The following is a 15,115-nucleotide window of genomic DNA, read 5'->3' on the forward strand; positions in this document are numbered from 1 at the left end:
TTGTCTTAATGTGTTGGAGAAAATAAATGCTTGAAAAGAACACAGGGTGGCGCTGCAGCCTCAGAAGTTGAAGGAATCCGGTCCTGCCGTTCTGTAGTCAGACGCTAACGGGAGGAGAAGGGAGGGGAAGCCTAGAAGGCAGCGGCTCCGGAAAGCCTTAGGCCTAGGGATTGTGGACTTGTCCCATTGTTTGCTAGATATTTGCAGAGGGAGTCAGTGACAACGTGAACGACGACTGGAGTGAGTTTGCTGGAAGGCTGGAGAAGGCAGAAGGAGATGGAGGCTGGAGAGGAAAGGGAGCGAGTCCTGAAAAAAAGGCAAGTCCTGCTGTTCTTTGTTTTGCTGGGCATAGCTCAGGCTGAGTCCACCCTTAGGCGCTACTCAGTGGAGGAGGAAGCCGAGAATGGCTTTTTGGTGGCCAATTTGTTAAAGGACCTGGGGCTAGAGGTAGAGGAACTGACTGCGCGGGGACCACGAGTCATTTCCAAAGGGAAAAAATTGAACTTAGAGTTCAATAGGCAGACGGGGGATTTGTTGTTACAGGAGAAACTGGACCGGGAGGAGCTGTGCGGCCCCTCCGAACCCTGTGTGGTACCTTTCCAGGTGTTATTGGGAAATCCTTTGCAGATTTTTCAGGCTGAGCTACAGGTTAGGGACATAAATGATCATTCTCCCATTTTTTTGGACAAAGAAATAATTCTGAAAATTTCAGAAATGACTGCTTCTGGAACCACTTTCCTAATAGAACGGGCTCAAGACTTAGATGTAGGAAGCAACGGTCTCCAAACTTACACAATCAGCCCCAATTTCTATTTTCATCTTAAATTGCAAGACAGTCCCGATGGCACGCTATTGCCACATCTGGTTCTGGACAAAGTGCTGGATCGGGAGGAGCAATCTGAAATTAGATTAATACTCACAGCGATAGATGGTGGGAGTCCACCCAGGTCTGGCACTGCTCTGGTCCTTGTTGAAGTCTTGGACATCAATGACAACGCCCCCACATTTTCAAAGTTCCGCTATGAGGTTCAGGTCCCAGAGAACAGTCCCATTGGATTCCGGGTTGCTACTGTCTTTGCTAGGGATTTAGACATTGGGGACAATGGACAAATAGCTTATGCTCTTTCCCAAGCTTCTGAAGACATTCGGAAAACATTTCGTATGAATGCAACAACCGGAGAAATCCTTTTAGCAAAGACACTGGATTTTGAATCCATCCAGACATATACAGTATATGTTCAGGCTACAGATGGTGGGGGCCTTTCTGGAAGCAGTGTGGTGATTGTCCAAGTGATGGATTTGAATGACAACCCACCAGAACTGACTATGTCGACAGTTATCAATCACATCCCAGAAAATTCCCCGGAAACCGTAATTGCTGTGTTCAGTGTTGCAGATCCTGACTCTGGAGACAATGGAAAAATGGTGTGCTCCATCCCAGAGGATCTTCCTTTTATTCTAAAACCCTCAGTTGAGAACTTTTACACTCTTATGACAAATACAGCCCTGGACCGGGAGACCAAATCACAGTACAACATCACCATCACCATCACTGATCTGGGTACACCCAGGCTCACAACCCAGCACACCATAACAGTGGAGGTGTCTGACGTCAACGACAACGCCCCCGCTTTCACACAAAGCTCCTACACCCTGTTTGTCCATGAGAACAACAGCCCCGCCCTGCACATAGGCGCCATCAGCGCCACAGACTCAGACTCAGGCTCCAATGCCCACATCACCTACTCGCTGCTGCCCACGCACGACCCGCAGCTGAATCTCGCCTCGCTCGTCTCCATCAATGCCGACAATGGGCAGCTGTTCGCCCTCAGGGCGCTGGACTATGAGGCCCTGCAGAGCTTCGAGTTCCGCGTGGGTGCCACAGACCAAGGCTCGCCTGCGCTCAGCAGCCAGGCGCTGGTGCGCGTGCTGGTGCTGGACGCCAACGACAATGCGCCCTTCGTGCTCTACCCTCTGCAGAACGCCTCTGCTCCCTTCACAGAGTTGCTGCCCAGGGCAGCGGAGCCAGGATACCTGGTCACCAAGGTGGTGGCTGTGGACCGGGACTCTGGCCAGAACGCCTGGCTGTCATTCCAGCTGCTCAAGGCTACAGAGCCAGGGTTGTTCAGCATGTGGGCTCACAATGGCGAGGTGCGCACCTCCAGGCTGCTGAGCGAGCGCGATGCACCCAAGCACAGGCTGCTGCTGCTGGTCAAGGACAATGGCGATCCTCCGCGGTCTGCCAGTGTCACTCTGCATGTGCTGGTGGTTGATGGCTTCTCTCAGTTTTACCTGCCTCTGCCCGAGGTGGCGCGCGACTCCACGCAGGATGAAGATGCACTCACGCTGTATCTGGTCATCGCCTTGGCATCTGTGTCTTCACTCTTCCTCTTGTCTGTGCTGCTGTTCGTGGGGGTGAGGCTGTGCAGGAGGGCCAGGGCGGCCTCTCTGGGTGGCTTCTCTGTTCCTGAGGGACACTTTCCTGGTCACCTGGTGGATGTCAGCGGTACAGGGACCCTGTCCCAGAGATACCAGTATGAGGTGTGTTTGACCGGGGACTCTGGAACCACAGATTTCAAGTTTCTGAAGCCTATTTTTCCCAACTTTCTTCTTCAGAATTCAGAGAGAGAGAATGACGCAAATACCAATTACAGGAATAGTTTTGAAATCAGCTAGATATTAATGAGGAAAATACAGAATCAAGTCTCAGTTAAAACGTTAAAGGCCTGATCTGACTGCTTTACCAATTGAAGGAGTATCTTCCCCTCCTCTGATTCTCTGCATGGTACAGCTATTTCGAAATACGTAAGATTTGTGTAATGAGGAATTTAAATTTTGCTTGTATTTCAATTATGATTAGTCTTGGAATTTTATTTGACTTTTAATGTGCCAGTAAAATCTGTGTTCAAAGATTTTTTTTGAGATAGGGCCTCACTGTGTTGCTGTGGCTGTCCTGGAACTCACTATGTAGACCGGGCTGGTCTCTAATTCACAGAGATCAGCCTGCCTCAGCCTCCCAAGTGATGGACTAAAGGTAAAGGCGTGTGGTCTTGAACCCAGCAGAAATCTTTAAATTTTGAGTTAGAGCATCGTTGTCCAAATTTAACTTCTGCACTTCTGAATTATTCTTTTGTTTGTTTGTTTGTTTTTCGAGATAGGGTTTCTCTGTAGCTTTGGAGCCTGTCCTGGAACATGCTCTGTAGACCAGCAGGCTGGCCTCGAACTCACAGAGATCCGCCTGCCTCTGCCTCCTGAGTGCTGGGATTAAAGGTGTGCGCCACCACCGCCTGGCCTGAATTATTCTTAAGTGCTGTCTAAAAATATTTTCACTCATCACCCGAGTTGTAATATTTTGCAGTCCAGATCATTTGTGTTCATTTAGTCTCCTGTTAATATAACTTTTATCTTGTGTTCTGGCTTTAAACTCTTTACATGAGTGTGAGCAATATAGCACTCTTTCCACATTGCTCTACGCACATATTTGAAAATATCAGCATAGAAAACTTATGACTCTTTAAGACTGTGGAAATCCTAATTGTTGGGTCTCACAAAGTGTTCAGATTACAAATGCAAGACAAACTCAGCCAAAATCATATGTGATTCTAAAGCATAGCTACAGAATACATGCCTAGTAGTTTTCAAGGGTGTGATAATTTTTCATGTTTTATTTCAAATAGCCTTTCAAAACTCTTATTCTGAACTCAATACTTTTTAAAGATTCTTTTGAGACAAGATCTCATTGTGGTCTTGAAGTTGTGACAGGTCCTTCCACATCCAGAGTGTTGGGAAAACAGGCATTGCATTAATATTTCCAGTTAATTAAACTCTTGAGGATTTTATGATAATTGAACTATGTACAAGAGAGTATGCTTTCATCTTTTCCCAACTTAGAAAATGTGTATGTAGCTTGGCACTCCATTTAAAAAATTTTCTGGGGCATTAAATATTTAATTGAGCATAACTCATTGAAATGTGATTTGAATTTATTATAATTTTTGTTAATTTTCTGGACAGACTTGTTCTAGTTCCCTCTTTTTAGTACCATAGACTTTTCAAGCTTTTTTTTAAAAACAAAGTTTGTGATGGGCCAATGAAATGGCCAATAGACCTGACAACCTAAGTTTATTCCCTGCCCCACATGATGGAAGTAGAAAACCAAACTCTTCTAACTTACACACACACAAAAGTAATTTTTTAAAAATTTAAGTTTTTTAGTTATGTTTATGGATAGCTTCCATCCATTCCACGATTAGCACAGTCACTAAGATGCTTTAGGTTCTTAATATTTTAAACTAATTGATTGAAAGAATTGTTTTAATTGTGACATACTGATAATTTAAAAAAATATGGAAAGATACCTAATGAACAAAACTTTTCATGGAACTAAATCCTTTGACCTACAATATAAGGATCTGATTTTGCTGTAGTTATTTTGCTGGAACTACATCCTGTGATCTACAAATAATAAGCTGACTTTGCTGCCGTCATTTGGGTGTTGTGCAGTTATCACTCTTTTTTTCAATGTATCTTTCCTTCTTTTCTCTTAATGTTTAATTCAAGTCTCCTCTCCTATCCACTGCCTTAATGAATACAGAATTTCTGGTATTTCATTTATAAGTTAAATATGCTTCTGTGTTTCTCAAGTCACTCACCCAACTTTCCTCACTTCTTGAAGTTGAATTTGTGACACACTTGCTATCGATATTTAATTCTTATTGTTTCTCAATCTCCCACTAATTTTTACACGAGTTTATGTGTATTTGAATTAGATATGCTCTTAGGTGTGTGGAATGTTAATATTTCATTTGAGATCATCAGGGACACAAAGGACGATCTTGGTATCAAAAGTCTCCAGCTAGCGACCTTATCACATGTGGGATCTTGGTTAAGTGACCTCCCATGGCCCCAACTGTTTCAGTTATTGTCAACTAGCTATCTTGCAGTTATTATCGAGTACAATAACATAACATTATAGAAGTACAGTTGATATTGGTTTCAGTGTCACTAATATTTAATATTAGGAATAAACTCATAATGAGCAAGTGTGTAACACTCCTGATAATTGCATAGAGAGAAGATTGAACACATTATATCTGCATTGCTTCATTTTTTGTCTGCCTACAACTTTACAATAGCCCCTCTTTTGCTCTGAGATAAAATACAAGTACTTACATTTCTCTTGGGTTTCACTTCCTTCATCTCTGTAGCCTTTGACACACTAAGCTCTGGCACACTGTCCTTAATCTAAATTATCAATGCTTTGCTCTTGGAGACTCTTCTCTTCTGCATCACCTGTTACACTTCTCATCCTTAACAGTCCATATTAAATGCCAATACTTGGGGGAGAATTTTCATAACTACTCCCCATCATGTTCTGTGCAGTCAGTATGTTTCAGGTGTCACATGGTTCACACGGTTTGAACATGTTTAAGATCTGTGCACTCTGTTAGATGTGAAACTACAAAATTCATAGATCTTACCTTGCTACCATTACATGTATAACTTCTAGAAATTAAATAATCACCTAAGGTAATAAGTTAATAAATGTTAAGCTAATAATTATTAAATTACTGTGAAAGCAGAGGAAAGTACTCCAGGAGCATGAAAATATGGAAGCAATTATGCATTTTCAGCCACCTGATGTACGTTATTGTATTTTACCACCTTGACTTTCCATAGTGTTTTTCCTATTATTAATGCAACTCACACACTTCACAAAAATTGGAAAATGAAGAAAACCACAGACAGGAGAGATAAGCATTTTAATCACTTAAACCAAAATCTTTTAAAATTTGTAGGTAGGTACCCAAGCATGTGCGCACGTGTAAATCACGTAAATGAGGACTCTTATTAGAGATAGCTAATTCCAGTTAGTGTATTATACTTGCCTAGCTTTTGTTTAACTTGTGTGTCACAAGAAACTCCCTCGGTAGGATAAAATAGGTTTGATTAGGGGGTTTTGATAAGGGGTTGATAAATCTAAAATAAACCAGTAACAAAACCGGCACCTTTTCTAAAAATTTAAAACTGAAAACGAACGCATGGTGGCGCTGTTGACTAAAAAAGAGAATTAAGAGCTTGTACACTCCATAATCACAGACAAACCTAGCGAGCGATCCGGTGCGATAAAACAAGGGCTTGTGGACCTGGACAGATCTTTAATCAGTAAAATCTAAATCTCTGAGACACATTAATTGTTAGGCTATCTCCAAAAGACTTTGCTTTTCACAGAGAAGCATAAAGCTCCTTTTGGTGACGAGCCCTCGGAAAAACACTGCAGAAGTACAATGGAGGCCTGGAAGGAGAGCTTTCTTAAACCAAGGCAAGTCTTGCTTCTCTTTGTTTTTCTAGGTGGGGCTCTGGCTGGGTCCGGGTCTGGGCGCCATTTTGTGGCTGAGGAAAAAGAGAAAGGCTTCTTACTAGCCAATGTAGCGAAGGATCTGGGACTCAGGGTAGAAGAACTGGCTGAAAGGAGAGCTCAGGCTGTTTCCAAAGGGAACATACAATATTTTCAGCTCAACCATCAGACCGGAGATTTGCTCTTGGTTGAGAAACTGGACCGGGAGGAGCTGTGCGGTTCCGCAGAGCCTTGTGTGCTGCACTTTCAGATATTGCTGCATAATCCTTTGCAGTTTATTACTAACGAACTCGAGGTCATCGATGTAAATGACAACGCCCCGGAGTTCTTTGAAAATGCAATGCAGCTCAAAGTCCTGGAAAGTTCCCCACCCGGAACAGTAATTCCTTTGGGAAATGCTGTGGACCCGGACGTGGGAAGAAACGGACTCCAGAACTACACGGTGTCTCCCAAGTCCCATTTCCACGTTCGCACCCGCCGTCGTAGGGATGGAAGGAAGTATCCAGAACTGGTGCTGGACAGAGCTCTGGATCGGGAGGAGCAGGCAGAGCTCAGTTTGGTTCTCACAGCCCTGGATGGAGGCTCCCCACCTCGGTCTGGCACTGCCCAGGTTCACATCCTGGTCTTAGACATAAACGACAACGCACCAGAATTTACACAGTCACTCTATGAGGTTCAAATTCTAGAGAAGAGCCCTGTTGGCTCTGTCATCATCACGGTCTCAGCTTCTGACTTAGATACGGGGAATTTTGGTGAAATATCGTATGCGTTTTTCCACGCTTCTGAAGAAATTCTCAAAACTTTTCAACTAAATCCCATTACTGGTGATATAGAGCTAGTTAAGGGTTTGGATTACGAAACAAGTAATACTTACGAGGTTGACATAGAAGCCAAGGATGGTGGAGGCCTTTCTGGAAAATGTACAGTCATAGTCCAGGTAGTTGATGTGAACGATAACCCACCAGAACTGACTTTGTCATCAGTGACCAGTCCTATCCCTGAGAATTCAGCAGAGACTGTGGTGGCTGTTTTCAGTGTGGCTGATTTAGACTCTGGAGATAATGGAAAAGTAACCTGTTCCATCCAGAACAATCTCCCCTTCATCCTGAAACCATCTGTAGAGAACTTCTACACTATAGTGTCTGAAGGAGCATTGGATAGAGAGAGCAGAGCCGAGTACAACATCACCATCACAGTCAGCGACATGGGCACACCCAGACTCACAACCCAGCACACCATAACAGTGCAGGTGTCTGACGTCAACGACAACGCCCCCGCCTTCACACAAAGCTCCTACACCCTGTTTGTCCACGAGAACAACAACCCCGCCCTGCACATAGGCACCATCAGCGCCACAGACTCAGACTCAGGCTCCAATGCCCACATCACCTACTCGCTGCTGCCAACCCACGACCCGCAGCCGGATCTCTCCTCGCTCATCTCCATCAATGCCGACAACGGGCAGCTGTTCGCGCTCAGGGCGCTTGACTATGAGGCCCTGCAGGGCTTCGAGTTCCGCGTGGGCGCCACAGACCAAGGCTCGCCTGCGCTCAGCAGTCAGGCGTTGGTGCGCGTGCTGGTGCTGGACGCCAACGACAATGCGCCCTTCGTGCTCTACCCTCTGCAGAACGCCTCTGCGCCCTTCACAGAGCTGCTACCCAGGGCGGCAGAGCCTGGCTATCTGGTCACCAAAGTGGTGGCAGTGGACCGCGACTCTGGCCAGAACGCCTGGCTGTCATTCCAGCTGCTCAAAGCCACGGAACCAGGACTGTTCAGCGTGTGGGCTCACAATGGCGAGGTGCGCACCTCCAGACTGCTGAGTGAGCGCGATGCGCCCAAGCACAGGCTGTTGCTGCTGGTCAAGGACAATGGCGATCCTCCGCGGTCTGCCAGTGTCACTCTGCACGTGCTGGTGGTGGATGGCTTCTCTCAGCCCTACCTGCCTCTGCCTGAGGTGGCGCGCGACTCTGTACAGGACAATGAGGACTTGCTTACACTCTATTTGGTCATCGCCCTGGCGTTTGTGTCTTCGCTCTTCCTCTTGTCTGTGCTGCTGTTTGTTGGGGTGAGGCTGTGCAGGAGAGCCAGGGCAGCCTCTCTGCGTGGCTGCTCTATTCCTGAAGGACACTTTCCTGCTCACCTGGTGGATGTCAGCGGCGCGGGAACCCTGTCCCATAGCTACCAGTATGAGGTGCATCTGACCGGAGACTCTGGGACTGGTGAGTTCAAATTCCTGAATCCGGTGATACCAAACCTGTTTATGGAAGATTGTGAGAGAGAAGTTGAGGAAAATCCCCACTGCAGGAGTAGCTTTGTAGTCAGCTAAGTGTTGTTAATGTTTCATCATCGCTCAGTTTCGTTAAACTTGTTGTAATTGTTCTTTTAAGAAGTTATATTATTCAACAGCCTTAAACCAGTAATTCAACGTATGGTATCCCAAATAGCTCTAAACTTGTTACTCTTTTATTAATGCTAGTTTTACTTAGGATTTTGTAGTTGTGCCTATTATATTCATTTTCTCCATAATATCTCGGTGCTTATCGTCATAACAGTTAATGGAACTAATGTCTTTATGACATTCTGGAACTTTTCAATTCACTTAAGGACAATTAAAGCTGTGTGTATTTGTGGCACCTATTTTTACCATATAACTTTGTGTTCTTTTAGGCTACATTGTAATTCTTTATGAGTCCTTGGCCTTTTGGGGTTAAGCAATCTGCACAGCTGTAAAATTTAGAACAACTCTTTCTCCTGAATAATATGTAAACACACATTTCATTAAAACATCAGTGCATGGAAGTTGTGCCGTGTCCTGTTGTGAGCACCGTGTATCCTAGAGATTGTTATGTGTGCTTATTCACAAGCATGCCATGAACACTAAAATTAGACTTCTCAAATAATTAGTATACAATAAAAATCAAGGAGAAAATATCATATGCTTGCTCCTCTTTCTTTATGAAGCCAGTCCGCTAATCACTGGTTTGATGCAATCCCCTAAAAATTTAATCTCAGAATCTGAATTATGAACCAACTTCCTCTAAGGTAATTGAGGGCTCTTGCAGGCATTGACTTTCTCTGTCTCCTTCCTTCCTTTACCACCATAGACAGAAGAAGTCCCAGTATAATGAACAGATTGTATTTTCTTGGGGGTCTCTAATTTTTTCTACCTTTAAAAGAGGACATTTCCTCTGAATTTTGACTCTCAACTTTAATGCTGAACCCAGATATTTGATTTTATAATGTTTGATAGTAATGGTAAGTTCTAAAATTTTTTTGTGTTTAACTTTACTTTTTAAAGTTAGATTTGCCTACTGTAGCCTTCCGTTATTATAAATTAGCTTTGATTTTAGAGTAAGGAAAGTTTTTTTTTTTTTTTGGATTTTTCGAGACAGGGTTTCTCCGTAGTTTTTGGTTCCTGTCCTGGAACTAGCTCTTGTAGACCAGGCTGGCCTCGAACTCACAGATATCCGCCTGCCTCTGCCTCCCAAGTGCTGGGATTAAAGGTGTGCGCCACCACTGCCCGGCTGGAAAGTTTTATTTGTATAAAATATATTTTATTTTGAGCATAATACACTGGACAAATATTGCATTTATCTGAATGGTAATGTTTTGTTGTAATGTTTAGTAAGCCTAGTGAAGTTATGGTGCCATTTATAAGTAGATTTATGCTTCTAAATATGAAATGTCATTGAACTTTGTCAAAGAAAAATGAGCTGTTTAAAAACTTTCCTTATAACTTAACGTTTATTTTAAAATCTAGTATATTATACTCCTGGATTTATTCTTAAAAGCCAGTATATTATACTTCTGGAGTTTTAGGACCTGTACAATTCTGGGAATTACTTTTTCCTCTAGGAATGTATCAAACAAGGAAGTTAATAAGTTTTTAGTCTTTAATCAAACTTTAAAAGTGAATTAAGAAAGAGATAAAACTCAGAACAGAATCAAACACAAGCATATGACGTAAATATAGTAGACAACACTAATGACTTTGCCATTGTTATCAGCTACAGAAATAAAATGTAGTTGGGATGACCATTAACAAACGTAAACAAAGCTTCCATAGCCATGCTGGAACATCATGACAATTCAAGCCCACTTTGACTTAGCCACCCACGTCCATTTTGCATAATCATATAAATGAAGATGGGCAAATAAACACCAAGGAACATGCCTCTCCAATCCCTCTGTGTATTCAAAAAGTGTGGAACATTCTAGACCAGCTGGGGATCACCACCAACTTATAAAATGGATCAGCAATTTGAATTTCAGTTGCTGCCATGTAGTAGTAAACATGACCCAAACAACTTACACACAATGTAAGGAACACGGTTATTTTGTTGTTACTGAACAAAAACTAGAGGTCTTGCTAATGGCGCATATGCTAACATGGTCTTTCCCCCGGGGCTTCTGTTACATGTGCATCTCTTGCTACTGTTTTAGACATGGAATGAGTTTAACATGTGTTGTTCTAGAGCAGAAATTCTACTGAAGGCATCAAAGCTCGTATCACTTTAAGATTTGTTCTTTGCAAATCAAAATTATATATTATAGTTAATATGACATATAATAATTAATATAATAACATTATTAATCTAATATATTACATTATTAGTGTCAGGCTAAAATTGTGTTTATATCAGTAGAATTAACCTTTTTGTTAGATTATCTGACATCATAAAGCAATTATACTTACAGATTAAAAGTCAGAAATTATCCATTTAAAATAACAGAAAGACAGAGATATTGCAAGAATTGGATGGGCTAAGATTTCTGAGAAGAAAGGTCTTTGGATAGCTGAGTTGACCAGTCTGTTCTGCTCCAGAGAAATTTTCTAAGTTTGAAAACAAGCAACAAGCTCTTGACAGGGACAAAGCAAATCAGTAAACTTTTACAGCCTGGAAGATACAAGCTTTGATTTAGTTTCCCCATTCATGGCACTTAAACCCAGAGTAAAAGAACCCAAGTAGAAAATCAGTCAAAAGCAAGTGAAGTTTTATTTGCTAAGCAGCTTGGAACCTTCCATGAGAAAGGGATATGGAAAATGTAAGAAATTCTTAGCTGTAAATGTTGTAGAGTTGGGTGCTTATTAGGCCTGCAAAGAACCTCAAACAAGGACAACACCTGTTTGCATTAGAGTGGATTGATTAGATAGGACTCGATCAAGCTGATAGCAAAAGGTGACCTCCTTTTAGAGGAAGGTAATAAAATCACGACACAAGATGGATTTTACCTAGTTACCTAAAGTTCCATAGAAATTTCAAGGCACACATCAACATAACTAAATTCTATAAACAAAAACAGCAATAAAAATATGGCCTAAAAGATCCAGATATTAGAAATGAATGTACAGTATTTTTTAACATATAGCTAATGTATTAAAGTAAGAAACAGTGTATAAAATAGATAATAGGAAATTTTACCGTCAAATGAAAATCTTAAACTGTAAATTTTATAACTGAGAAAACACATGACATAGAACTAAGTTGTTTAATGCCATAGTTATATAGAAATGCAGGAAAAGTGGATGCAAGATGACTCCAGTTGAAACATCCAAATAGAAACACAATGTCAGCACTCAGGGAGGCAGAGGCAGGCAGATCTCTGTGTGTTCGATGCCAGCCTGGTCTACAGAGCAAATTCCAGGACAGCCCAAGATACACAGAGAAACCCTGTATCAAAAAGTAAACACAAAGAAAATATAATTTAAATTTAGAAAAGAATATTAGTAACATTTGGGATAAAACAAAGTTCTTTTCTGTGCATCCAACTCTAATCCTAGGAGGGATGGGAGATTAAGAAAGAAATAATGGGCTGATGAGACACCAAGGACAATGGCAGGGGGTTTTGATCCTACTTAATGTGCTGGCTTTGTGGGAGCCTAGCCAGTTTGGATGTTCACCTTCCTAGATATGGACGGAGAGGACCTAGGACTTAACACAGGGCAGGGAACCCGGACTGCTCTGTGGACTGGAGAGGGAGGGGGAGAGGAGTGGGGGGAGGGGGAGAAGGGTGGGAGGAGGGGGAGAAGGGTGGGAGGAGGGGGAGAAGGGTGGGAGGAGGGGAAGGGAAATGGGAGGCTGGGAGGAGGTGGAAACTTGTTTTTTGTTTATGTTTTTTTTTCTTCTTTTCGCAATAAAAAAAAAGAAATAATGGGCAAGAATTACTAAACTGGTAAAAGTCTTCCACTTAGTGAAACTCAGTCAGAATAAATAAAAGACAGAGAGAAGCCAGGTGTATCACAGGAAAGTAATCAATACCAAATTGAACAGGAAAACAAATAAATTCTTAAAGCAACCACACAAACATGATAAAATTATTTTAGAAGAGACTCGACTAGATGGACAGCTGATTTAAAAAAATAAATCAAAAACTAAAGACAACATCTCTGAAGTCTTGCAAGTTATTTAAAAAGTAGAATTGTATTACCATCATATCTTTCAAAACAAAGTTTTCTGACAGAGAATTAATCACATTCCAATCATTGCCAAAAAATACTTTTTGTGTAATTCGTTAGACAGAAAGAAACAGTCCTACGAGATTACAGAATTCTGCTGAGAAGCGAACAGTAACAGGAAAGATAAATATGAACACACATCATTTGGCTTTGGTTATACAAGGTAAGAAAAATAGGTTTTTTTTTTGAAATTCATAAAACAGTAATGCAGATCAGAGCTGCTGAAGTCACCACACATCCGTCCTATCAAATCAGAGCTGCTGAAGTCACCACACTCCTTCCTATCAAACGAGGGAGCAGGGTAGTGGACAGGTTCTTTTACCGGAAGTCTTCATCAGAGTTGCTGGGAAAATAAAGTGACAAGACATTCAACCCTTAAACAAGCCAAGCATTACTGAAGAGACTAAAGAAACTCATTCTGTAGGAAAGATGACTCCTAGTTCCTTAGATGCTAACTGTCCTGTGTCTCCCTTTCTATCTATCTTGGAACTGGACACTACAGTGGCTGGTCCCGTTTGTTGGGGTCAACATGTCTGAAAGTCTCATTTATAAGCATCTAGACAACAGCTAATCAAGTCAAGAAAAGAACCTTAGAAGTTCTGCACAGAAAAGGAAGTTGCTGACCCAAACTGTGCAAAACCTGCTCTCTGATTTAAAGAAAAAGCTAAACCGGTAAGGATTATCTATTCAAAGAAATGAGCGGCAAAACACCAAGAATTTACACACATGTACAATGCCCAATATGAAGCTTTGCACCCCAAATCAGCAGCTGAAAACATGCAAGAAATTAAGAACACAGAGAAGGCCAGAGTGTGCCTTAAATCAAGGAGACACAATGCTGGTGTCATGACTTTACCAAGGAACAAGCAGAAACAGAAATAAGTAAAACCCACAGTACATGTTGTAAAAGGCATCAGAATGAATTCCAGTTTCTGGTGGGTCAGATCAGGCCAAAAATGATACAAGAAAACTGGCAGAATGTCAAAAGTCAAAGTTTGGAATAGACAAGCCCACGGGGAAGCTGCTATTGTACGTGTATCAGTGCACATGGGGCAAGAAGATGGGGATGTGGACTTCCCAGGTGCGATCCTGGCAACAAACCATTGCCCTCAATTAAAGTCATACTCTCCCATCCCGCAGAAGTCAGGGTCCTAGAAACCAGATGGTTCTCCTAGTTGTACTGTTACTCTCTCAGCAATCAGGTTCATGAATAGTTCTAGTTCTGGCACCGTAAGAAATCTTCTGGATGGGTGCAGGATTCATGTCTTTAATACGAGCACTCGCTATCAAAGACCGGCGGATCTTTCTGGGTTTGAGAATAGCCTGGTCTACATAGTGACTTCCAGGACAGCTGGGGCTACAGAGAAAAAGCCTGTCTCAAACAAACAAGAACAAACTAGCAAATAGGTCTTCAGAAAGAAGACTAGGGCTGGGAACCCAAAATGATCAAGACGGAGAGAGAACCCAGGATGGTTCCCCAGCTTTGCACAATACACATAGAACTTACCAAGAACTCGGCTACTTCAGAGTTCTTTAAATTCATTTTTCATGTTGTTTCCACTGGGAAACCAACTTCAGAAACAGCTTCCTTCCACCCTCTTTACTGTAACATGCAGAGAAAAGCATTCATGCTTTTGTCTTAATTCACGAACTTGTTTTAAGCGTCCAGGCCAGGCCAACAGCATCCATCAGTTACTGACAATTGACCAAGTTGAATGTGTTTGTTTGTTAGATACACGCATGTTTTAGTACCAAGTATGTTTATGATTTAAAGTCACAAAATTAGTATTATAATTTTTGAAATATCAGGAGTTAGTAGTTGAATTTAAGGTAACGCTCACAATAATTTTGAAACACTTGTATATTTTTCAGAAGTGGATCTTCCAAATGATTGCTGTTAGTATTTTTTCACCGGAATCAGGCAGGTCTCTGCACTTCGAATACCAGCTCTTAAATCAAAATAAAAAGTGAAATAAATAGATTTTAACAAGTAAGGAAGGAATGGAACACAACGGAAAAAGGTACATGCAATTGTGAATGCGGACGCTTGGTGGCGCTGCAGGCTAAGCGTGTGAATAAAGGACTCGGCAGATGCCCTGGAAGCCATTACTGGGCATCAGAACTAAGATTGCTCCCTAAAAGAAGGTGGCATTCAGGCTGTATCTAGGAGCGAAATATTCAGAGAAGGCATAGCTCCAATAGCAAGTCTGAGTAAAATTTAGTTCTATTATTCCATCAAAACGCGAGAGTGGATTCAAACAAATTAAAAGGCTCTGCCCCCTCTGGATCCAGTGTGAACA

General features: G+C 42.0%; 2 protein-coding genes across 2 annotated transcripts; both read left to right on the forward strand.

Annotated features, from left to right (window-relative positions):
* The first annotated feature begins 246 nt into the window (after positions 1–246).
* On the forward strand, positions 247–2,780 carry LOC121443030 (protocadherin beta-2-like). The gene has a single exon (XM_041644718.1). The coding sequence runs from the start codon at positions 277–279 to the stop codon at positions 2,674–2,676; it is 2,400 nt and encodes a 799-aa protein (XP_041500652.1). The 5' UTR covers positions 247–276; the 3' UTR covers positions 2,677–2,780.
* Positions 2,781–5,618: 2,838 nt separating this feature from the next.
* Positions 5,619–14,736, forward strand: LOC121442984 (protocadherin beta-3-like). The gene is made up of 2 exons (XM_041644649.1): positions 5,619–8,577; positions 14,688–14,736. The coding sequence occupies exons 1-2, from the start codon at positions 6,288–6,290 to the stop codon at positions 14,714–14,716; spliced, it is 2,319 nt and encodes a 772-aa protein (XP_041500583.1). The 5' UTR covers positions 5,619–6,287; the 3' UTR covers positions 14,717–14,736.
* Positions 14,737–15,115: the final 379 nt, after the last annotated feature.

This window comes from Microtus oregoni, unplaced genomic scaffold, assembly GCF_018167655.1.
Source record: "Microtus oregoni isolate MIOR12 unplaced genomic scaffold, Mior012 000098F_ref0000018, whole genome shotgun sequence".
Taxonomy (NCBI): domain Eukaryota; kingdom Metazoa; phylum Chordata; class Mammalia; order Rodentia; family Cricetidae; genus Microtus; species Microtus oregoni.